The 25,367-nt window shown below is 43.0% G+C and overlaps 2 protein-coding genes across 3 annotated transcripts; one reads left to right on the forward strand and one right to left on the reverse strand.

Moving 5' to 3' along the window:
* Positions 1 to 1,522: 1,522 nt before the first annotated feature.
* LOC147641333 (UDP-glycosyltransferase 85A1-like) lies at positions 1,523 to 3,219 on the forward strand. The gene is made up of 2 exons (XM_086820586.1): positions 1,523 to 2,098; positions 2,177 to 3,219. The coding sequence occupies exons 1-2, from the start codon at positions 1,582 to 1,584 to the stop codon at positions 3,112 to 3,114; spliced, it is 1,455 nt and encodes a 484-aa protein (XP_086676712.1). The 5' UTR covers positions 1,523 to 1,581; the 3' UTR covers positions 3,115 to 3,219.
* A 19,902-nt stretch (positions 3,220 to 23,121) lies between these two features.
* Positions 23,122 to 24,339, reverse strand: LOC147641334 (varicose-related protein-like). 2 transcript variants are annotated; one of them, XM_086810294.1, is made up of 3 exons: positions 24,168 to 24,339; positions 23,886 to 24,029; positions 23,122 to 23,602 (listed from the first exon to the last, which is right to left on the reverse strand). In XM_086810294.1, exons 2-3 carry the CDS (start codon positions 24,021 to 24,023, stop codon positions 23,294 to 23,296), a joined length of 447 nt encoding a protein of 148 aa, XP_086666420.1. In that variant the 5' UTR covers positions 24,024 to 24,029; positions 24,168 to 24,339; the 3' UTR covers positions 23,122 to 23,293. The 2 variants fall into 2 exon arrangements, with proteins under 2 accessions (XP_086666420.1, XP_086666412.1); XM_086810286.1 differs by lacking the exon at positions 24,168 to 24,339 and having other exon boundaries at positions 23,886 to 24,091.
* Between the last annotated feature and the right edge of the window lie 1,028 nt (positions 24,340 to 25,367).

Here is a 25,367-nt window from a genome sequence, read left to right on the forward strand (position 1 = left end):
GATGTGCTTAGTCACATTGATGGCATCAAGGATGCCAAATTGGCATGGCAGGAGCTTAATAAGATTTTCAACATCAACTCAAAGAGCTCAAAGATCAAGAAGGACACCAAGACCATGACACAACACATCAGCAAGTCTAAAGAATCATGAATCTTTGCTTGAACATGAATCAAAATTCAAGGATAAAGAACCATTCAAATCACATTCAAGTGAACAAGTACTCTATGCCAAGGGTGGGAGATTTCAAAGAACAAATCAATCAACACCTCAACTCCCAAGATGCTATCATTATGGAAAACCTCACACTAAGAATGAATGTCACAATAAAGATAACCCAAAGCTTGTTTATGACTACTGTGGAAAAGTTGGTCACCTAGAAGAATATTGCTATCACAAAAAGAAGCAGGCAAATTACATCAAGGTGAAAGACGCTCCAGCAAGAAGATGCACTCTTCTAGAGAAAGAACTATTGTAGTCTTCACCCCTATTGTCCCTACAAAAAGTGTGACGAAATCAAGCTCTGAGGCCATATGATGCATTCAAGCTAAAATTCATAGCCAAAGTAGCTATAGTGCCAATTTAAGTAGCACAATGGCCAAAGTAGCCTAGCATAAGGGGACAGAGAGAAAGAGTGAAAGCCTAAAAACTGTACCCAATCTAGCATCAAAGGGGGGGGGTGTTGAAATGAGTGATGCTAGAGTGCTAAGTCACCTAGTCAAAGTTATTCCACATGAGCTATCAAAGCCTTGTTATACCTCCCTCATATAAAAGGGATCACTTTCAGTCAATGGAATTAAGCAAGCTCTCAAGCCTCTTTATGAGTACAAGTCTTAATCTTGTAACCTAATTGTGCTTGAGTCTAAAGCTTAATTAGTTTGCGGTATTCATCATATTTGTCTTTAGGCATCATCCTCCCTAGCTTAGATTAGCATGAATCACATTGTTAATTAGTATAGGATTATGTCTTTGTCATCATGACCATCTCCATGGGAGCTTGGATCCACAAGCTTTAATAGGTCCACGCATGGAGTAGGTAGACTTTACTTTTGGACACCCTGTCCTAACATTGCGAGGCTTGTACGGGGCCCAAGATGAGTCCGGATGGTCATGAACGGTGCAAAAGGCTGTTGCACATCGTCTAGCTTACCTTTACGGACCAAGTCTACTCCGCGAACGGTGACACTGACTATGACTACAAAGCTATGCCATCATATCAGGGTCTCCCCTCAATTTCGTATTAAATAACCATCAAACTAAATTTTAAAAGGCCCGAGGCTAAGGTATGCAAAGATAGCCCAGTGTTTGCCTTCGTATTTGACCATATGGTGTAGTCACGCCCCAAATACAACACTCCAGTACATTTGTTGACCGAGTCCCTTCCACAAGTACCGCCCGGGCGCCGGCCGCTTTTTTTTTTTGGTTCTGGCCGACTCATTCAGTGTGGCCGACTATGATTTTTATTCTGGCCGACTGTACTTGTGCTGGGGCCAACTGGCTTTGTGGACAGCAGGACTCCGACTGCTGCAGGAGACGAGAGCGTCACAGACTTGTAATCCTCAACCACAACCACAACGCTGTTTCATGGCGCATCATGAGAGACCTCACGCAGTGGCCATCCCCTTGCCTGGCCAAGGTCATCTCAATCCCCTCATGCGCTTTTGCATGACCTTGGCTTCCAATGGGTTCATCATCACCTTCGTCAACATCGACCCCATCCACCGGCGCATCCTGCAGTGCAGCACAGCTAGTAGTGATGAGCAGCTGACTAGACAGGAAGCTGCTCACGCTTCAGCGCTAGATATTCGCAGAGTGAGCCTCCCCATCGATGGGCTGGACCTGGCCAATGACTTCCGATTGTCTTTTGCCGATTTTCTCACTGCTACGCAAGCGCTCAACGATCCCATCGAGCGCTTGCTGCAACGCATCTCCAAAGAAGGTCCTCCCGTCACCTGCCTGATCTCGGATGTCTTCATGTCCGGCCCAACGCAGGGGGTGGCGGACAAGCTGGGCATACCCAGGGTGTGTCTCTTCCCGTCAAGCCAGAGTGTGAATCTCTTTTTCTTCTACATCCACACGGGCCTCTTGCCGCTTGAAGAGGGTAAGCAGCGTCGACCTCTTCACACCAAAATATATGTTGTCTCATTTTCATGGGTTCTAATTAGACTAATTTTGGCAGTCATTCGATTAAGCATCCACCGGGACAGGCCGGCGGAGATGTTCTGCGAGGATCTACCTGGGCTGCCGCCCTTGCGCAACCGAGACATGCCGCCTTATAAGCATATTGTGGAAGAGAGTGATCGCTTGGTTCCGCTCATGGTGCGTCAATGCCAGATAGCCTACCAGAGCTCCCACTCCATCGTCGTCAACTCCTTCGACGAGCTGGAGGCGCCCGCCTTCGAAGCCATGGCCAAGCTGCTGCCGCAGCCTATCTATGGGGTGGGTCCGCTCGTCGAGCACCTGGAAGGTGAGAGCAGCACCAGCCTGTGGAGGGAAGAGGACCACTGCCTGCACTGGCTCGACCAGCAACCGCTTCGATCCGTTCTCTACATCTCCTTCGGCAGCATCACCCTCCTCTCCAAGCAGCAATTCGAGGAGGTGCTTGCCGGCCTTGAAGCGAGTGGGCAGAGGTTCCTTTGGGCGTTCCGCCCAGACCTCCTGCAAGACGCCTCTGAAATGCCACCCGAGTTCCTGGAAACCACCAAGAACCGCTCGTGCATCGTCCCATGGGTCCCCCAGCTTCGCGTGCTCTTCCACCCCTCTGTGGGCGGCTTCCTGACCCATTGCGGTTGGAACTCCACCATCGAAGCCATCTCCGCAGGCGTCCCCATGCTCTGCTGGCCGTACCTCGCCGACCAACAGCTTGACGCCAAGTACATCGTGGAGGAATGGCGAGTGGGGCTGAGATTTGAAGCCGGATCGGATGGGGGGAGTTTGGTGGACAGAAGTGAAGTGGAGAGAGTAGTGAGAGCGTTGATGGAAGGCCAAGAAGGCAAGACGCTGTGGAAGAACGCCTCCAAGCTGAGCGAAGCTGCAAGTCGCAGCCGACAACCTGGAGGACTGTCCCACCGAAACATCGAATCTCTTGTTCACGGCTTTTCACGACGTCATGGATGATCGAGCAGTTTTGACTTAAACCTCTTTTTCCAAGTGTTGTTAATACAAATCACTGCTCACATTTGTAGTATTATTTTGTCTGCTGAAATTTGAAACTTGACATTGCCTTAAATTTTAAGGGATAAAATTTGTAATTTTAGTTATGAATCCCGATATTTGTATGATTTTTAAGTCTAAATCTTAGTTAAGTCTAGGCATTGCTTAAAAACAGTTTTTTCGAGCATTGGTGTGGATAAGCAAGTTGGGTAATAATTGTATTCATGGATGTAAAGCCTAAAAAGAAAGATATTATTTTAATTCTCACTTTTTTTCAAGTGGGAAGTCTACTTTTAATTCTAACCATTGATGGTGGCAATTTTACTCCTTTATTATATATAATTAAACATTCTCATGTCATAAACAATGATTGACATTTCCAAATATATTTAAAAAGAAATATAAAAGCCAACCATAAACCAAAACAATCTTCCAATCTAGTAATAAATTTGTTGGAAATGGAAAAAGACATTTTACAAAAGTAACCACAAACTTTGAGTCCAATTGTGGAGCTTAGTAGGAAGAATCAAGTCTATGGTGTTATACTTTTGCCACTTTTTTCAATTTTAAAATGTGGTCAAAGATGCCTAGGGACTACACGATCACAGCACACATGGCATGCACAAATCCACCTTCCCAACAAAAACCAAATGTGGCCACAAAGGTTTGTGTAGCTAAGCTATCAATTTAAAAATGTCTATATCTCTCCTTTTATATGTAGAACCTAGATTTAAAACCTAGCACTCTTCCCTTCTTGGCGTAACCTATCTTATTTTTCCCTCTTTAGCTCCTTGTATAGCCTTCTTCAATCTCCCAAGCTTCTCCCTCCATCCCCCAATCTCCACGCCTCCCAATCTCCTTCCCTCTTTACCGCCTTCTATAGTCTTCTCGAATCTCCCAAGCTTCTCCATCCCCCAATCTTCACACCTCATCCCTTCTCTCTCTCTCTCTCTCTCTCTCTCTCTCTCTCTCTCTCTCTCTCTCTCTCTCTCTCTCTTTGTGTGCTCTCCATCACCTCTATAAGTTCTTCTTCTACAAGAGAGGGTCCACACCACTTCCACAACCAATGAAGACCTAGCATGAAAAACCTCTACATTGGCTATGACTTTCCGTTATACCTCAATAACTTGCTCTGCCATTAAGGTTCCCCAAAGCTTCAGATCCATTTTCCTTTCATTCGGTTGCGGGTTGGTCCCGAACTATACTACTTAAGCTCTGCCACCACCTTCATGGCGTATCTTGGACAATTCACATCTTTCCACCCCGGCAACAGCATCACCACCGACTTGGGTGATGGAAGAACCTCGTTTAACATGGTTTCATCCTACTGACACACCATAAGATGCTTTGGCATCTTACTTGCATTGAACATGCATATAACTTTTGCATCTTACTTGCATTGAACATGCATATAACTTTTGTAAGACGACATTGGAACATATAAAACACCCTTACCATGTGCAAATAGGGAAAGCCTGAGGACTTAGTGTACATAGTTGCATACGACTAGTAATAGAAACTGGATCATTTTTTAGTTTGGTCGGCCTAATGTAAAAACTAGTCATTTGTATATAAGTCTTTTTTTACAATAAGCAAGAAACAATCATTCTCTTACAATAGTTTTCTTGCAAGCTCTGATTCTTCCCTCTTCTTGCTTGCTTGCTTGCATGCTAATGAATCTTTCTTGCTTGATGAATGCATGCTAGATATGTTTGATTGTAGATTTTCTTCTTGCATTAGCTTCTTCTTCTCCCCCCAAATTTTGTGAGAGAGAACCATCACGAAGAAGAACCATCTCTTCTTACCTTCATCTAGGCATTGAGAGCTCCCCCTTCACCCCTTTGGCAAGGATCATTTTGGTATGACAAACAAAGTGAGGACACAACGGGCGAGCTAGCACACCCACAATGAGAAGTTGCATTTTTTACTCGAAGGCAAGACCCGAAGACACGTGCTTCAACAAGGCTAAGGTAAGCTCTTGACTTGAACATCTAGCTTATATTATTAGTCTTAAGCAAGTATGTATACGAAGTCCTTAGACTTTCCCTATTTTAACATTAAGCTCAAGGTAAGGCCTCTTTTTATATTCTAGCATCGTCTTACAAAAGATAAGTGCATGTTCGAGTAGGTAAGATGGCAAAATGCCTTACAGTAGGTTGGGCCAGTTCGTGGTTAACAATATTATTTAAAAATCCATAAATTTATTCTCTAATAAAAGCAATACATTTATTACATTTATTTACAAGACTATAGCATTTTTATAAAAGTAAAACCAATCACCCTACTCCCCATCCTTCCCCTTCACAAAAAAAATAAAATAATAATCACCACCATAAGCGAGATGATGGTAGTTTCATCTAAGTAAAGAATCATAGGGTGGATAGTCAATGGGTTGTTCCATATAACCCTTTTCTCTCTATGAGATACAAAGCCCATATTAACATAGAAGTATGCTCTACCATTACAGCATTGAAATATTTGTATACGTATGTATACAAAGGACATGATAGAGCTACTATAGAGTTGCAAGATACACATGGGGGTTGCAAGATACACATGGGGTTATTGATGAGGTTAGTCAATATTTAGATGCACGGTATGTGTGCGTGGTGTAAGAGGCAAGTTGCTGCTTATACCAATATGATTTTCATGATGAAAAGCATAATATACAAAGATTGCATGTTCCAATGAAAAATAATGTTATATTCATGATGATTTGCATGATGTAATTAGTTGTGACAGAAACCAAAGAACTACTCTCACTGAATAGTTCAGAGTTAATCAATTGCATGCAGATGCAAAATAGCTTTCTATATGTTGATTTTCCTTGCAAATAGGTGTGGAATACAACTCTTCAATCATGAACTAAAAGAAAGAGGAGAAATATGATTGGATGTATGTATAATGTTATCCCGAGAACAAGTGAGTAATAATACCTACGCATGTTACTTAAAGACTGTAAATCTTTTGAGGATGTAGGAATAGTGAATAGACATTTGTAACTTGTTTTAAGGCTGCATGTGAAGCTAGAGGAATGTTAGAGAGTGATGGGGAGTGGTATATGTGAGTTCAAGAAGCTACATTCAGAAAACAAGATTCCAACTGCGTCAACTTTTTGTCATTATTCTGGTTTTTTGTGAGTCTATATCTCCTGGAAAGCTTTGGAACAAATTCTCTACCAAATTTTCAGATGATGTTTTTCATGGCTTACAGAGAGAGTGTGCTGATGTTGGTGTTTGTCATTATATAGCTAAGAATCAAAATCTATTACACATGCAAGACCTCTTACAAAAATATGAAAAATGGCTACATGATTGTGAAGGGTTGCCTATTCTTGATAGATCAAGTGTTTCTACTGTCAACAATGGTTTGCTGATGGAAGAGATGATGTTTGATTCTGTTTAACATGCTGATTTGGCTGTTAGCATGGAAAGGAGTCTAAGTAGTTGTCAATCAAGAGCATTTGATACTATCCTTGAGGCTGTTTCTTTGAACAATGGTGGTGTTTTTTTCCAAGGACAAATGGAGGTGAGGAGTATAGGCTTCCAAGGAGAGAATCCTGTCGCCCAAAGATTATTTTAATGCTTTGCTCAAGTGTGTTAAGATTGTCACCACTATATTGGGTTGGAATGCTTAATGTATATTTATGCCAAGTTTGGTGCTTTATTATTATTATTATTAAAAGAGAAGTAAGTGCTTTAGGAGCTTCACATGGATATATATGGCAAGCATGGTGTGTTCATTTATAAGGTTGCCAAGTTGAGGTCCATGAGGCCCAAAATGGGCTTCAAATATAAGGCATATCTCTACTCCCCTCGAGGACGAGTCTGTGTTTTTATGCATGCAAGAATACTCTTGCTCGTCAAAGACGGGTCATGCCACTAGTCTTCTGAAAAACAAGAGCAATGATGATGTTAACACATGTCACATATGGAATCCTCATAAGCTACTATTTCACTAACCTAAAGATCTTTTCATGATTTTCTCGATGTTCGTCTTTAAAAATATTGTACATCTCCATGCATCCGCTAAGAATTTCTTGTACATTTTCATGAATCAACTAAGAATTTATGAGAGAACAATAATACGTTATGTCCAATGCACACAACATTTATTTCCCTCCTAATTAGAGAAAAGTAAAAAGCATAATTGATAAAATAAGTGCAGAGTGAAGCAACAATTTTCCGAATGTGTTGTCTTAAACCAACTTATCCTTCCACTTAATCAACCATGAGAGCAAAACAATACCTATGTCCAATGCACACATAACATTCATTTCCCTCCTAATGCAGAGTGAAGCAACAATCTTCTAAAGGTGTTGTCTTCAACCTAGTGATCCTTCCACTTAATCAACCACTCCAAAAACAATCTTGTTTCTAAGGGTCCATTCTATTCAATCTACCATAGCGTGGGGCTCATGGATTTTAGAGTTTCAAATGCTACTAGTTAGACACCAAGTTATCTCTTGCACCCACGACCTTTTTCAATTTCCGAACACCATAGAAATGATGTCCATAAATTCCATCTAAAAGATGTAATGTATAAGAACTTTATAAATACCACAATGCCTCGAAGATAACTTAGTGATTTTTCCAATCATGAGTACTTATGAATCTTTTGGGATTCTCACGTAAATATACTATCCAATCTCCAAGACTCTAGTTTATTGCTTTTGGTTAGTTTAGAATTGTGCTCTATCCTATTACTCCATGTGCTCCTATGCGCTACAACATGTCTTGTTGTTGTCACAAAAATTCACAACACCAACTCAGAATCTCTCACCCATGGAATTCTTGGTTGATAACCATATATGGAATTATGTTTTCCAATAACATAGAAATGCACTCTATCTTTTGCACTTTATATGCTCTTATGCTAGCTACAACATGTCTTATTTTTATCATAAGAAATTCACCACAACACTAACTTAGCACTATTTGTAAGAAGAATTGCACTAATGAAAGATATTGACTCTCTTGAAGACATAAGCACACATCATGCCCTCCATTATATGATTCACGCTTCAGCTAGTTATCGTACTCAAGATGATCAAATGAGCTCATACTCAACTTCATTTCCAACTTCTTGAACACTACCTACTAAATATCTATAATAAACTTAGCATATCTGTCATTGTCAATTTCCACAAATAATAGTAAACACAACTATAAACCATTGGACCAATTTTGTTTTTGAGGCTACAATCTTTATATGTTGCTTCTCCTCATAGTCATTATCATGACAATTTCTACCTTCAAAGCCAAAATTGACCTCCACCTCTAATATTTTCCTTTCATGGAACTTTTCCAAAGAAGTTTATAAGTTGGCACCTTCTCCAAGGATACACGTGAACATTTTTCAGCTTTAAATGGTGGAGGGAGAGAGAAGAAAGAAAGAAATATCTATTAACATTTAAAAAAGACTCAAAGGGCCTTTAAGAGCATGAATAGTATAATGATACCATGGGTATACAGTGCCATGGAAAAACTGAAAAAGAATGTGAAAGCAAAAAACTAAAACATGACTCTATAAGCGACATAATTGTAGCCTATTAGGTTGCCCACCATCTAGCCAATGTTGTCAAGTGCTAGTTGTCCCCAACCAAGGGGCACCCCAAGCTAGTGAATTATTGATGCAAGTACCTACTACCCACCACTAACCTCTTTATGGTCACATGTGGTCCATGGCATTTACTAGGTCTATCTCTTAACTTGAAGGACCACCACTTGCACAAGTAGGTGGTGCATCCCCAATCAGTGCAACAACCTAGCAAAAGTGGTGGGTGGTGTGTCCCTAATTTTGGCAATCAGCATCAAAATCATGGTCCGTGTTCAGCGGCAAGAACTTCAGGGCCCAAATGATGCACCTACCCAAACTGTGCACCTACTCACGGTGGTTAAACCACTTGAGTAAATGAGCATAGTCTTGGGACTGCCAACAAGGGATCAATCAATTTCAGTGAATGCATGCAAGTGTTCTTATTCTTCACTGTCTCTGTACTATGTGTCTCTTTCCTTCACATGTGTTCTATTGAAATGTCAGCTTGTTCTCACTATCTCTTGGGTGCACGTCAAGCATAGTGTCTTGTCAAAATTTGTGTGTGTGTGTGTGTGTGTGTGTGTGTGTGTGTAGTGGAGCGCAACACTGTAGCTACATATGTCCCTAGACAAGTAGCAACAGGCATGCTGCCACAAAGTGAACCCGTGACACAGTTGGTGTCACAAATCCTCATGTGCCGGGCACATCGAGGTCTGCCTACAGGTACGCTAAAAAATTTGGCAATCTTGTTGAAAGTCTAGAGTCACGTGCCCAACATATGCTCTCAGGTTGGTTCATCAAGTCCACTAAAAATGTGCTTGCCAATTCGTTGCTACAGTCATGGGAAACCCACTTTCAAACTTCTGCCTCCCCATAGCCCCCCTCACCCCTTATCCTTACCTTCACTCATGGCCAATACAAATCTAGTTGGAATTGAACCCTTGGCAACTATGTTGGGAGGTGTAAATGCCAGGCTGCTAAGCTTTAAAGGAATCACCAAGGATGCCAATGACCATGTGTGGCACTTCTTGCAGAAGGAGAGGGTCAAATAGCATGTGCGACACTTCTTGTCCATGTGTAGAAGGAGAGGGTAAAGTACCATGTGTGACACTTCTTACCCATGTGTAGAATGCCTATGTGGTATTCTTTCCTTCCACCTTGGAAGGGTCAGCTAACAAATGGTTTAGTTAGTTTCCAATGTTCCATTTTGCCAACTGGATAGCCTTACGAGACACCTTCTCCACAACCTTCCCTCTAAGAAATCATGAGGAGCAGGTGTTGCACAAACTCCACCACTTGAAGCTGCATCAAGCTGCTTCCCAGAGAAACAATCTCTGATCTCATGACATGGACAATTCTCATGGTGGCCCACTTGCCTACAGCCGCCCACATTTCCAGACACAACATTAACCACATGTTGCATAACAAACAACCTCTCATTATCCTCATTATTTCTGCTAGAGGATGCACAGTTGTTTTGCTGCACTTTTCCATTTCGCATGTCACTCTGCTTCTTATAGCAATCTGCCTTCCCATACCCAAGCTTACCACAATAAAAATAACCTCGTGTATCATTATGCTGCCTATAGCAATTACGATGACCTCGTTGACTCCCCTTGCCTCTAAACTGGCCTCTTCCACTTATATGTTGTTGTTCTGAATCTTGGGACTATTGTTGTTTTGCTGCTGACCATAATTCTGATTACATGTTTGGCCACCACCTTGGCCACATCCATGACCTCTACCTCATCCTCTACCTGAACTTGTGTAGAAGACCTACTACTCTGAACTGTTTTTTGTTTTGTGAAGATTGTTGATCTTCACCCAAGTTCTTCTCTTTCAATGATCAATATTGACACCAAATTTGTGTTGGGAATGTTCTCTTCTTGAGTCTGAATAGATGTCTTGAACGCCTTGTATTGTAGCCCGAGACCACGTAGACACACTTCCACATTATCATCATCAATCATCCACAGAAACACCAATTGATGCAAGGAATTACACAATGCCCTTGATCTTCAAAGCATAATCATTCACAGACATATTCTTCTTTTCCTCATTCTTCAACTTAATCTTTCATGCCTTGGTGTTGGTTTCATACAGCTTCACCAAGGTGTCCCATGCCTCCTTAGGTGACTTGGCATCCTGTATATGCCCAATCATAATGTCATGTATGCTATTAGAAAGCCAATACATGACTTTTCTTGCTCCTTGATTCTAATCTTTGAACTCTTTTATATCTGCAAACAGTTGGATTAATCTCCGGTGCCTCCTCATGTTCACCTTCAATGTAGTCCCAATAATCTTTTTCCATCAGAAAATTTAGCAATCTAAACCTCCAAGCATGGAAGTTGTTCTTGTCAAGCTTCTTTGCAACAATCTAGTTTATTCCATCATTTGACATCTTTTTTGCAACACAAGTTTACCAGCAACAACACTCTTGCTTGACCTACACAAATTGTTGTACTGTAGCGATACTATACTGCACCCAAATTGTCACAACCCAGTGACCTTACTTTATATACATACACCCAAATTGTCACAACCCAGTGACCTTACTTTATATACATACACCCAATGGTAACTTTGAGACCTCTTTGAAGCACACAGTGTCTACACAACCAATCGCCCTTCCTACAGGTCCAAAAACAGAGTTCTACAGAGAATCGAAACTTACCCGCAGTGCTTGTGAACGCCTGCGAACTCAAAAACGAAGGTCCACACGTGTCCGAAATGCATTTTTGACCCGAAAAATGACGTCCAAAAGGATAATATAGTTTCCCTATAGCTTTGCTCCCGCGAAGAAAGCTCCTTAATCGGAGTTCGTTTATTGGTGCCTCCCGAAGAGCTCGCGAGGGTGTAGTAGCCAACACAAAAGGGGAAGAGTAGATAAAGCTCTTACCCTCGTACCGCTTCCTGTGCTTCTCTTGCTTGGTGCTTAGCCCTTAGCATGAACCAGGCTCTGATACCATGAAAAGATGTAGGGGAGAAGAGAGCTTGAGCTCTTGCAAGTACACACACACTCACACAAACCCTAAAAGAGAGCACACAAGGTGAGGCTAAAAATTCTTCTTCTTCTTCACACAACAAAAGAGATCTACAAAGAAGATAAAGTAACTAACACACATAATAGAGTATATACAAACGGTCCAGTGAGTTGAAATACAAGCAAAGTGATGAGCTATGGTGGATCAAATGCAAGAATCAATATCATTAGCAAGTGATTAGATGATAATTAAGATGAGATTAGTGAGCAATTAATTGATAGCTTAATGTAGGCATGGATACTCAAAAACCAGCAAATACTCATTAGGCCAATGCCTCAATTTATAGTGTTTACATCCATAAGATGCCAAGCATCTACTCCCACTGATCTCTCCTTGATTTGTGCCACCTTCCCTACATCTGGGGAGACACCTTTTACTTGATTCTCTCCACCTCTTCACTTTCCCAAAATATCTCCACACATCCTAGATCTTCTAATGCTACCATTTATTCTCTCCCAGTAGATTCCACTCACCTTTTCACTGCTACCCACTCATTTATAGACTCTCTTTTACAGCCTCTTGCTAAGGGCTTGTTCCTGCACATTGTATATTTCAACACCTCCCCTCAAGTGAATAATCCTAGCACACCTGGACCCTATACCAAGTTTCCCTCTTACTTGGTAGCCCGCGACCAATGCCTCAAGTCCCTAACTCATAGTCCTTTGACACTGTCTCTCTATGTGTCCAAGGCGACTACAAGTGCCCATGACCTTGACTAAAGTGCTCACACATACATCTACCACATGGCCTACATCATCAGTGGCTCAGAGGTGGTTTTACTATGTTGGGGCAGATTACATTGGGTTGTGGGGTTTCTCTCTTTCTCTCTCAGAAAAGATGATCTGACTCCACTTCCTTAGGAGTCTCCATGAAGAATCACCTCGCCTTTGCATCGCTATTGACACTTATTAAGCAATAATATGATGTGTCCCAAACTTCACACTTGGTTTGCTGTAGCAGTCTCTTGCCATGTGTCCTGGCTTCCCACAGTTGTGGCAAGTGAAGGTCCTTCCTCCTCCCCTCTGCCTCTTCCTCGTCCTCATCCTCGTCCTCGTGAGAATCCTCCTTGGGTGTAGAATGCTTTTTCCTCCCCAATTGTTGGGTCCACCCCTTTCTTCTCCTTGACCTTGGTCTCTTGCTCTAGTAGAGCTCCTTCTATCACATGCAGCTTCAATTCAGATACATTCTTTAAGGTTGACACAATGTTTTCATATTCTCCTTTGTCCACACTCTTCAGAAGCACTGCTAGTGCCTCATCATCCTCTACCTTCTTACCAATGGCTTCCAGTTGTTGCTTATTGCTTTTGTATTTGTTCAAGTGTGTGGTTAGAGGTTCATTTTCCTTCATATCAAGTTTGTAGAATTGCATTAGCACATTTATCTTTGAATTTTTTGCTTGAGTGCCAAATAATTTATTGAGTTCATCCCTTGCATCTTTAGCCCGTTGTATCCCTGTGATGTGGTGAATGATTTCATCATTTAAACTGAGTGCAATGAGTCCTAATGCTTTCTCATTCCTGCTCTTCCACTCATTTTTTCCAATCACCTCTAGGCATTCATCTCTTCCCTTAACTAGCCCTCACATATTTTTTGTCATGAGCAAATACATGGTCTTTGTTTGCCATGTATGAAACTGCTCCCCATTAAATTTAGCTATTTCTTGTGTCGTGCTCATGATAATGTGAAGGGGAAATTACCTCTTGATCCAATTCAAGATTCAAGGACAGTGTCTACCCTTTTACAACTCAAATATGGTGTTAAATGATGATTACAACAGATTTATGAGCATAAATTTACCTAAAAATGACATAAAGCCGAGTATAGCTGATCTCTGTACTGAATGGTTGGAGTATCAAACCATCTCCGAATTGCAATCTGAAGTGATAGGGATATGTATCAAATACCCAATGGTAAATTTGAACCCTCAATTGTACCAAATTACAGTGATTAATGCTCATTAATCACTGATTAGTAAAATAATCTCCTATTTTATATGCAAAAAATAGTGTGCGGGGAGGCCAAATCTAGTGCCTTAGATTTCAAATGAGCTCAAATCCTTTCAAAGGCATCAATTAGCAGTTATCTAGTAGAGGATCAAGCCAAGAAACAAAAGATTTGACCAAACATTGAATGCTTAATCTCTGTTTTACCAAAGTCACTTGTGCATATTTGATATGCAGAGCTTGATGCCACTTTTCTTTGAGGAATTTCACAAATCTGACATCACCAGCATGTAGAGCACCCTTGAAAATCCCTAAGGCCAAGAGGAATTAGGCCAATTACTTATGTGTAAGTGTAGATCTGAGATTTTCTCCAAAAATGAAGCGCCGATAAATTCACAATTTTCTGTCCTCTTGCGCAGTGATTTGAAGGGCTGATGAGCTAGGCTTCAACGTTGAGTGATCACCTATCTATGGCTAAGAGGGATTTGCCTAATGTTAAGGGTGGAGGGAGAGGGAGTTCCTCCACCAGCTGGGGATACAGAAACTAGTTGAAAATTGACTTAAAAATGATTATCTCTTAATTATGATTAATAGGCTCATTAGCAAGATAATTAAGCTAAAATTTTAAATTAATACAATAGATTTATCAGCATAAATTTACCTAAAAATGATATAAAGTCGAGTAAAGCGGATCTGTACTGAACGGTTGGAGTATCAAACCATCTCCGAATTGCAAGTGATAGAGATATGTATCAAATACCCAATGGTAAATTTGAACCCTCAATTGTACCAAATTACAGTGATTAATGCTCATTAATCACTGATTAGTAAAATAATCTCCTATTTTATGTGCAAAAAACAGTGTGCGGGGAGGCCAAATCTAGTGCCTTAGATTTCAAATGAGCTCAAATCCTTTCAAAGGCATCAATTAGCAGTTATCTAGTAGAGGATCAAGCCAAGAAACAAAAGATTTGACCAAACATTGAATGCTTAATCTCTGTTTTACCAAAGTCACTTGTGCATATTTGATATGCAGAGCTTGATGCCACTTTTCTTTGAGGAATTTCACAAATCTGACATCACCAGCATGTAGAGCACCCTTGAAAACCTCTAAGGCCAAGAGGAATTAGGCCAATTACTTATGTGTAAGTGTAGATCTGAGATTTTCTCCAAAAATGAAGCGTCGATAAATTCATAATTTTCTGTCCTCTTGCGCAGTGATTTGACAGGCTGATGAGCTAGGCTTCAACATTGAGCGATCACCTATCTATGGCTAAGAGGGATTTGCCTAATGTTAAGGTTGGAGGGAGAGGGAGCTCCTCCACCAGCTGGGGATACAAAAACTAGTTGAAAATTGACTTAAAAATGATTCTCTTAATTATGATTAATAGGCTCATTAGCAAGATAATTAGGCTAAAAATTTGAATTAATCCTAAGCTTGACTCTGATATATCAAGTTGAAATGCAAGCAAAGTGATGAGCTACACGGTGGATTAAATGCAAGAATCAACATCATTAACAAGTAATTAGACGATAATTAAGACAAGATTAGTGATCAATTAATTGATAGCTTAATGTAGGCATAGATACTCAAAAACCAGCAAATACTCATTATGCCAATGCCTCAACTTATAGTGTTTACATCCACAAGATGCCAAGCATCTAATCCCATTGATCTCTCCTTGATTTGTGTCATCTCCACTACATGTGGGGAAACACCTTTTACTTGATTCTCTCCACCTCTTCGCTTTTCCCATAATATCTCCATATCCTAGATCTTCTCATGCTACCCTTTATTCTCTCCCAGTAGATTCCACTCATCTTTTCACTGCTACCCACTCATTTACAGACTCTCTGTTTTTACAGCCTCTTGCTAAGGGCTTGTTCCCGCACACACCCATTCACTTGCATATTTCAACACAGTGAACACTAAGAGGAGTGGGTAGATGTGGACTAGTCGGTGTAATCCAACTGTCGAATCTCTGGCGAAGATATGTCGGTATCAGAGCTACCAAACCCGCCAATGATATAAATGTCAAACGGTCATGCAGACGTCTCGTGAGTGTCAACTCATGTTGAGCTTGACATCTCAACAGTAATGGTTGTGCGATGGTGATTAGTCATGATATATAACAATCTCTTGTGGTGGTGTGATCAGAAGATCCTTGTATGCTTATATGGGATAGGTGTCAATGCTGATGGTAGTGAGCCATGTTGTATAACAGTCTCTTGTGGTGGTGTAATCACAAGATCCTTGTATGCTTGTTGTAGGTATGCATGGTCCACAAGATTGTGGAAGAATGGAGATGCGTCTATACGCTTTTCTTTAGTTGAAGTGGCTCCTAGAGCCTTCGTTTGGGCACAGGTGATCATTGTGTAGGTGGGGGATCGACAAAACCATTTGGAGGGAGTCGTGAGAGGCCGACAACACGCATCTTCCCACCCTCCAAGACCACGCGTCCCGGTGTTCAATGTCATCTCTGTCACACTCGTCAGCTTGCGTTTGGCGGCCTCTTCAACCTTCCATCTCCCTCGCGAAGCGCCACTCTGAGTGGCAGCACCACCTCCCCTCGTCTGAGCATTTTGGTTTCGGCGCACTCCATACTTCTACAGGGCACGTGCAGTCGCATCTCATTTCTGTACTTACTAGTTTTGGCTTTTTTTGGGACAATGTTCATCATTATTGTAAATACCATTATTATATGCAAATTTCTGTAACAACATAATACCTCCATGCTTAGCCTACGGTGGCCTCTCTTCTCTCTGCATTCACCGAGGATGGTGAATCATTTAGTGGTGATTGCCGACGTCCAACGAACCAACCGTCCAACTGAAAAGCACTAGCCATCCAAATGTCATGACAAATGGCATTCCAAGCTAGTGGATCATTGATGGAAGTACCTACCTACCACCAACCTCTTCATGGCTACGTGCCCTCCATGGCATTTACCAAGTCTATCTCTTACCTTGGAGGGCTATACCTACCTACCACCAACCTCTTCATGGCTACGTGCCCTCTATGCCATTTACCAAGTCTATCTCTTACGTTGGAGGGCTAGCACTTGCACACCATCAACAAGTGGATGTTGCACCAATGCATCCCTAATATTGGAAATCAATGTTAGGCTACACCGGAATCACACTCCATGTTCAATGGCAAGCACTCTAGGGCCCAAATAGTGCCAACTTTGTGACTGCCAAGGGATCAATTAATTTTAGTGAATGAATACAAATGTTCTTATTCTTCATTATCTCTGTACTATGTCTCTTTCCTTCAAGTGTGTTCTAGTGAAGTGTCATCTTGCCAACTGCTTGTTGTCATTGTCTCTTGAGTGCACGTCAAGCATAGTGTCCTGTCAAAAGTTGTGTTAGTGCATAATGGAGTGGGGCAGTGTAGCCGTATGTCTCCCTAACCAAATAGCAACTCCTAGAGGCATAGTAGCATAGAGAACCCATGACACAATCGATGTCACAAGCCCTAGTGTGTCGGGAAGCAACGCCTGCTACACTAATGGCAAATGTGGCTATGGTGAGGGCATGTCATGCCATCGGAGAATCTCATGGATTTATCTCTATGTGGTGGAGATCCTCAATGCTCGAGATAAGGGACGCCTACAAGTAGGAGGGAGTAGGCCTACCCACTTAGGACTCCTTTGGGATGCAAATATAGCCTAGCATGTTATGACCCTTACACGTGGGACGCGTACACACCGATACACAAGATTTACACGCTGGTAATGTGTAGGACATGTAGCGTTGCGTGGGGAAAATAATGGCGGCATACTATTACACATCACCGCATATATTAATAAGTGTGAATGGGTAGAGTGATAGTTGTAGGCCAAAGACCCCGTGATGTGTAGCACAGGGTACCGATGGTGAGGACACAAGGGGCGCATCAGTATGGTGTGTATCCAGTAAGGTACACTGGACAACCAAGGTCACTAGTATATATAATGGATGGGTGGTTGAACATGGTATGCCAAGCTAGGTTTCTTTTTGTTATTTTAGAGATCTTCTTCTCTCTCACTTTTTGCATGGAGGATTCACAAAGCTAGGGTTGCTTGCATGGAGGCTTGTCATAGCACGTAGGAGGGAGTAGGCCTACCCACTTGGGACTCCTTTGGGATGCAAATAAGGCATGTGTGTATGAATGGTATGAGTTGATGTCGATGCAATAATGGGTTAGCAGTCTCTCAATGCTATGTCCCTATGTCATCTAAGCTCTACCAAGTACATCCCATGACATCTCTCATCCTCATACATCACCCATGCCAGTGGTCCGAAACCCTCAAAAAGGCAATGAAATCTCCCCCGTATCTCATAATACAATGGGCATATGAGCATATAGTGAGCCTCTACCTCTCTTATGGTGCATGTTCTCCATATCCGCTCCTCTTGTGGGATGTTCTGGACTCAGTGCTAACCAATTGTGATGCATATAGCACATGACGTGTGGATGTGCATCGGGATCTCAAAGAAACCATCCCTAGTGAGCCCCAAAAAATGTTCCCTATACGGTTGATCTCTTGTGAGTAGAGGTCGAGGTGTGGGGAGTCTAGGCTATACAAAAATGGTGGGGACTAATCCATCTACATGAAACCATTCAACTACCTCGAGTACCATACTTGCTTTAGTAAAGGGGTGGTGGCCGTCTTCTCCACGAGATGGAGGGCAACCTAGCCTGTCTCTCCCGCTCTCCCTTCCCTCTCATGATACAACTACATAGGAAACTACTACTAGCCGAGGGAGACAATCTCTATCCAAGGAGTATACATGCTGAATAAAAGTAATGGTCGGAACAAAGCATCTGTGACTAGTGGGGCTACCCCAAACTCCGCATGTTATATGTCATGTAACACTAGTGGCTTACTCTTGACCATGAGTGACAACATCAGCACTTGAAGCCTCTCAATACTCCTCCACACATCCTCCCCAAATCCTGGTCCCCAAAGGATTGCTCCATATATAACTGTAAGGTGTCTAAGAACCAACACTTGTGCGAGGTTCCTGAAAGATGTGCCTGGAAACAATCTCTTTCCAAACGGGCCAAGGAGGAATACTCCCGTGCTAATCTGTCAATGGTAGCAGTAGTCATACTGAACACCAAGCATGTAAATGTGACTCCAAGGTATACATATCTTGGCACAATCTCCACTCCCGCTCCTGTGAATAGAAAGGATACCTGTGAGATGGTTGGGTGGTTGGTGTTAAATACCATCACTTTGGTTTTGCCCAAATTGACCAAAGGTCTATCTCCCAGAGCATCTAGGTGTTTTGCAATCCTTGCTCTGAATTTGAGATGAGGACAATGTCATCGGCCTATAGCAATATGTGTTGGAGAATGTACAGGCGGAAGCATAAACAAGACAAGAGAGAGTAGAGAGAGCTTGTGGACAAGATCACCTTTTATATTAGCTTGAAGCTTTACAATGGCAATAGGCCAGCAAAAAAGAGATGTTGAACTTGTGCAAGGAAAGTGAATGAGAAAGTGAATAATGGGGAAACTCCTTATATAGTGAGGATGTGACCTGGCCGACGGCTGGCCAGCTCACGACTCACTCTACAAGGAAAAAATACATAAAATACCATACAGTAGGTACTGCCCAAATACACTGAGATGCACTTATTCTAACACCCCCTTTGCAACTCAGTGTGTGCAAGAGTCTGAAGAAGATTAGCTTATGAAGATGCAACCATGGACCCTCCAACACTGCGAGTATTGAAATCACCTCGGAGAGAGCATCCACCAACATGTTTCATCGAAACAAAATGCCACCTTGAACAGCAAGGAATTTTGCTTGGCTGCGAATTCCCACACAAGTGTGCAGTGAACTCCAAGAATAGATGATGAGCTACTGAACACACCACGCCCATAATCCCCAACAGTGGACAAAAAACATATCACATCCCAGAAGCCTCGAACAATGAACTCAAAACAGATCCAGTTCATAATCTCTGCTATACAAAAGATAACCATGTCCTGCCAAATGCCTAATGCTTGGAATTCCGAATCATGGTCCCCATGCACCAGTAAGTGGAGCTGTAATCAACCCCCTCTCCCGCCCACAAGCCTCCTCTAGTTGGAAGCACATGGAGGGGAACTGCATGTATACTAGAGAAGTACACCATCTTGGTCTTCATGAGCTGGAAGTGCCCTGGGAGCCCTAGAAGTGGTACTAGAATCTATATCATTATCCTATATATGATCATTGCCCGTTTTTGAAAACTTGGTCCTGGCCTCGGCTGTACCTTTGGGCTTGTAATCCTTGGCCAAATGAACCTGTTGTCTAGAAGAGAAGTGACATAGTCCTGTCTATTGCTCTGTAACAAGTGCCTGATCTTGTCCACTAGAAGGGAACCTTACCTGCTCTTGAGAAACAAGGATAGATGCCTCCTCCAATAGGAAACCCATATCCATGGCAACAAGGAACACAAATCTCAGCTCTCCAAGACTCCTCTCAAGTGCTTTCCAACGAAGCGAGGCTCCAGAACCAATCAACCCCTCTCAAACCTGAGAGAGACAGAGGCTGGACAACAGCAAAACAATCCAAGAACCACCAGGAACCTCCTACCGGAAGGGCAAGGACTCGTGGAGGAAGAAGAAAAATGTAGTGCCACTAGTCTAACACCATATGCGAGAGAACTCACCAACAACTGATGCCGGAGCAAAAAACACAGCCACAACTCCAACACTTGCCTATGTAGAAGAAAACGCAGCCTGTAGGGCTGGCCACCAGCAGGGAGAAAACACGAGGCAAAGATGTTGAAAACGCCGAGCAAATTGCAAAAATATGGAGCAGCCTGAACCTAAGCGAGTGATACCATGTTGAAGAATGCACAAGCGGAAGCATAAACAAGAGAGAGAGTAGAGAGAGCTTGTGGACAAGATCACCTTTTATATTAGCTTGAAGCTTTACAATGGCAATAGGCCAACAAGAGATGTTGAACTTGTGCAAGGGAAGTGGATGAGAGAGTGAATAATGGGGGAACTCCTTATATAGTGAGGATGTGACCTGGCCGACTGCTTCTAGTACAGGCCGACCAGCTCATGACTCACTCTACAAGGAAAAAATACATAAAATACCATAAAATAGGTACTACCCAAATACACTGAGATGCACTAATTCTAACAATATGGGCACCACTGTCGCCGCGGGGGGGGGGGGGGGGGGGGGGGGGGTGGAGGGGGGTGGAGGAGAAGAAAGAGAGAGAAAGAAAGAAAGTGGTATTAACGTCTTCAAAAGGCCAAAATGACCTATGAGACCAAAAGGTTACATCATATCCATGAGGTACATAATCCTGGGTACAAAATAGTAATAAAGAAAGATTAGAACTTTAAAATCAGATCTAGGTACATGAGCAGAGAGCTCTCATATCACCCTAATACATCCCTCATGGGCCGCTATGACATGGTGCTCAAGGTGGTAAAACTGAGCTGGCACGAGGGGCGTCGAGCTGTGCATAGCTCAGTGGCTCTGTCGAGTGTCACACCTCTCGGCCGAGCTCCTACACTAGCCTGTGGTCTGGGTATGATGGGTGGATCGGCCCTCGGAGAGCTGGTATGGAAGAAGAAGTCAGTGAGAACTCTTTGTGCTGGTCCTCGAGCAAGTACAGCTGATCTGGATCTCACTAAGGACTCCCTGTGTCTACGGAGCTCTAGAAGAAAAAGTCCCATGTATCTCTGATCCGGGAAGTCCATGATCCTGGAAAGTGGTCTGAACCCAGCTCGGAAGAGGCAGTGGAACCTCCCCCGAATCTCATAGTACACGGGGCATCGGCATATGTAATGGTCCTCTGTCTCGGGCTCTGTGCGACATAGCTGGCATATCCTGTCCTCTGGTGCGGCTGCCCTAGGCCCATATCTGGTAGTCTCCACTCTCAGCTAGTGGGACGAGGTGCGGATCTGGCCGATTGCACATCTCACCCCAAAGGATAGGTGTATGTTCATGTAGCATGGACGGATGATGAACCCATCCTCTGTCAGGCATAGGAGGTGATCTCTGTAGAAGGCCATCTTTGTCCCCAATGGACGACTAGGTGAACTCCATGTGCTCTGAGTATCCAGTCTGACAATGTCCTTCCTGATAACCCTGTTCCGCTCTGTGCGGCTAAGAGCAAATGACGGGACCTCTATGTTGTACTGGAAGGGGGGGAGTGCCTCCATCTGCATACCGTGCATGCCAAACCAAGTGCCTGCCTGTGCATACCAGCACTCTGTATCTCCCTCAAGTGTCAACTGTCTCGAGAACTCCAGGGCTAGCCGGGGGTATCTATCAAGTGGAAGCTCCCATAGCCTATGCCAGTATGTCACTGTCTGGAACAGAGCCTCTATCACTCAGTGCGGCGCCCATCTCTACCCGCACAATCTCATATGGCACTGATGGTTTACTCCTAATCATGTGTGAGATCATCGCCACTAGGGGCCTCTCCATCGGCTTCCACCCATCATATACCTCCTCTGTATCTGTCTCGGCCGGCTCTCTCCTCTGTCTCCTCCTGTGGTATAAGCTAGGACCCCAGATGGGGGCACCATACAGTAGTGTAGGTGTAACTAGAGTATCAAATAGCCAAAGCTTCGTCCTCGGCTCTTGAAACTGCATCTGTGAGCATTGCCTCTCTAGCGAGCCAAGGGCTGCATATCCCCTCATCAATCTAGCGTCGGCCGCCTTCCGCATCGAGAACTGAGGTCCAGCAAAAGTGATCCCAAGGTATACATATGAGGTAACATACTCCACAGGCTTTCCACTGTAACTGTACTGCAGATCTAGTTATCCACTGTGAGGAGGTGTTAAAGATCATGACCTTGGTCTTTCCAAGGTTCACAATAAGGTCCCGGTCCTCGCAAAAGGCCCGTAATGCATCCAAATGCCTCTGCGGCCCCTCTGGTAAATCATAAATAAGAACAATATCATCTGCATACAAGAGGATCGGTATCAAGACTCCTGTCAAATGTGCTCCTGGTCCTCCCTGTCTATCTATGTAATCCGAGATCTCCTCAATGTATAGACCAAATAGGGGCAGCCCTGCTTCACCCCGATAGTGCTGTGTATGATCTCTGAGTCACCTCCTGGAGCCCGTACTCTGCCTGTGACTGACTCATAGAGTGTTATGATCCCCCACAGCATCTCTGCTTGCACTCCCATATCCTGCAGTCTCTTGATATTACCTCAATCCACTGTAAGTCAGCCTACAAAAAACCTTGATTGGCTTGGCAAGTTTAGTGAAGTTTTGCAATGGATTCAATAAAACACGCTATTCTGTTCGGGAAAGACTAAACTAAGCAATGTACATGCAATGTCAATCTTCACGCAAATATAGCAACAAGATCGCCAAATGTAGCTGGTGGAATTTCTCTTGTTTGCCATAGAAAGCATTTGATTTGTTACAAGAGTGCCAAACTAAAGATCAGCATCCCCCACACTTTACTTCTGATACAAACATTGATCTACAATCAAAATGCTAACCAGCAAGATATACATTGAATCCATTCCTTTGCACTACATAAATAGTAACTCTACATTTCAAAGAGTGTACATAACAACTGTACAGCAACCTTAAATCAGATAATTTGAGATATGTATGCCCATATTGACTTGCAGCATTTTTAAACATTTACAACTGCATAGTGCCATGGTTGCAGGTTGTCAGCAACGAATTCACCAAATGCATCACTAACAGTAGCTCATTGGCCACACTCAAACTCGGCATCGATATGTGTCTGTGCAGATTTCGGTATAATTCATCCAAATATAACCAGACGTGTGGGTCACAAGGATTTATGACGAGTGCTGCCTCCTTGATCCACGATAACTTTCTGTCTGTGTCCTGCCCAAGGTCGCAACCGAGCCGCTGCATTAGAGCTAACAGAACACCTTGGCTCAAAGGAAGTGGAGTAGCTCTGAAAACTTCTGCTGGATCAACCTGGTCCAACACAAGGTAAAATAAGAAGATAAAGAAGGGTCCGTTCTGTACTGAGGCATCCAACATGTTGAGAAATCATGCAGTGCACTGAATAGCTTGTTAAGGGTCTCTCAGGCAAAACCCCTGCCTGAATAGAGATCTCTCCTACCCATCCCTCATGGGCAGGGGATCTCCCCGCCGGTCCAAAACCCACCCATCCCATGGGCCAGGGATCCGTCTGTAAAGACCCAAGTATCAAAAACTTGTTACGATAATATAAAAGACAGCCTCGTCCCTCAATTACCTGATTGCACAACCAAGAGATGACTCCAACATCAACTAGTAGCAGCGCCTTCTTAAAGGCTTCCTCCATCTTGCCTTCTGATATCAATCTTGACAACTCTTTGGTGGGATCCAAAGATTCCTCCACATGTTGCACCATGATGGCCTGTTGTTTGAAAAACCATCAGTTTTTGTCAGAGTAAACAATCTTTCTCATCCCAAAATTCAACAGAGTTACTGAGATACAACTTGCTAGGGCTCTGATGAGCTCAAGATGGTATATATTATGAAGTAAAATAAATACCTGCAACTACATTGTAGCTAAGTTTGATTCGAGTACTCAAATTCTAATCAAAAGTTTTTTAACAGCACAACACTACTAATCAGCAAACTCAAACTGGATCAGTTTACCAATCAAAAGTCTAATCTTCATTCAGCACTTACGGTTGGCTTACTGGTTTAAGTTGTTTTGGCTCATGACTTTAAATATGCAGCCAGAACCTGAAGCACATGGAAGATCAAGGTGCAATCCTGTGCTTAGGTAAGTAGTGGGGCGCGGAAGGAGAGAGAGAGAGAGAGAGAGAGAGAGAGAGAGAGAGAGATTAATGTCTTCAAAAGACCCAAAGGGTCTGAGACCAAAATGATGTATACAGAGTGTGCATGAAATCCCATCATGGATGAAATAAGAAAAAGCAGACCAAATTGGTGTATACATAGTGTGCATGAAGTCTCATCATGGATGAAACAAGAAAAAGCAACAGCAAACTAAAACTGAAAACTGAAAGCTAAGATCTCAAACTCTGAGATTATACAGGATGAAAAATCTAGATCCTACCATGCCAGGTATAGGGTACAACAAGTGATGGGATATGGGAGACAGAGAGATTGTATTGACATCTACAAAGGACCTGAATGTCTTTGAGACCAAAAAGTCATACTTTGAGACCAAAAAGTCATACGTGTAATCCATAAGAAAACTGGATGTTTAAAAAAAATAACATGGAAACAAAGCATCTGCCAAAGCAAACGGAGCCTGTGTACTACACGGGCCCTGTATATACAATAAAACAGGCAGAACTCATCCTGTGTCACCACCCAGTACAAAGCGTCAATGCCCACCTCCTGTGGTAGTGACTCTCTATGGTGCTGTCATATGTCCCAGATTTGGATATCGGCCGTGAAAGGGTCTAGATCTCTGAGAATAGAAGCATCTAGCTCTCTGGAGGGACTGTGCTCTCTCTGTAACCACCCACATGTGCGCGGGCCCAGGGGATCGCTCAAGATCTAATTGCTCCCTCTAATCCTGTCGGAGTGGGGACTGGTCATTGTAGCCATCTGGTGAGGACCAAAGAAGTCTGTCATGGAGGTCTGAGTGGTGTCATCTGGTCATGCCTCCCTGGGTGTAGCATCATCTAGGCCTCCTGGTGACAATGGAGCTCTAGCAAGTACAGGCCCAAAAAGCTCTCGTCTCTGAAATGCATCACCCAATGGGACCGATTCATGT

Source organism: Cibotium barometz, chromosome 2, assembly GCF_041138505.1.
Source record: "Cibotium barometz isolate CiBa-2024 chromosome 2, ASM4113850v1, whole genome shotgun sequence".
In the NCBI taxonomy this organism is placed as follows: domain Eukaryota; kingdom Viridiplantae; phylum Streptophyta; class Polypodiopsida; order Cyatheales; family Cibotiaceae; genus Cibotium; species Cibotium barometz.

Coding starts and splice junctions, on each gene's coding strand:
- LOC147641333 (XM_086820586.1), top strand. CDS start 1,582: ATGGCGCATCATGAGAGACCTCACGCAGTGGCCATCCCCTTGCCTGGC. Junction 2,099..2,176: donor CCTCTTGCCGCTTGAAGAGG/GTAAGCAGCGTC, acceptor TAATTTTGGCAG/TCATTCGATTAAGCATCCAC.
- LOC147641334 (XM_086810294.1), bottom strand. CDS start 24,023: ATGGTGCAACATGTGGAGGAATCTTTGGATCCCACCAAAGAGTTGTCA. Junction 23,603..23,885: donor TCTCTTGGTTGTGCAATCAG/GTAATTGAGGGA, acceptor GTGTTGGACCAG/GTTGATCCAGCAGAAGTTTT.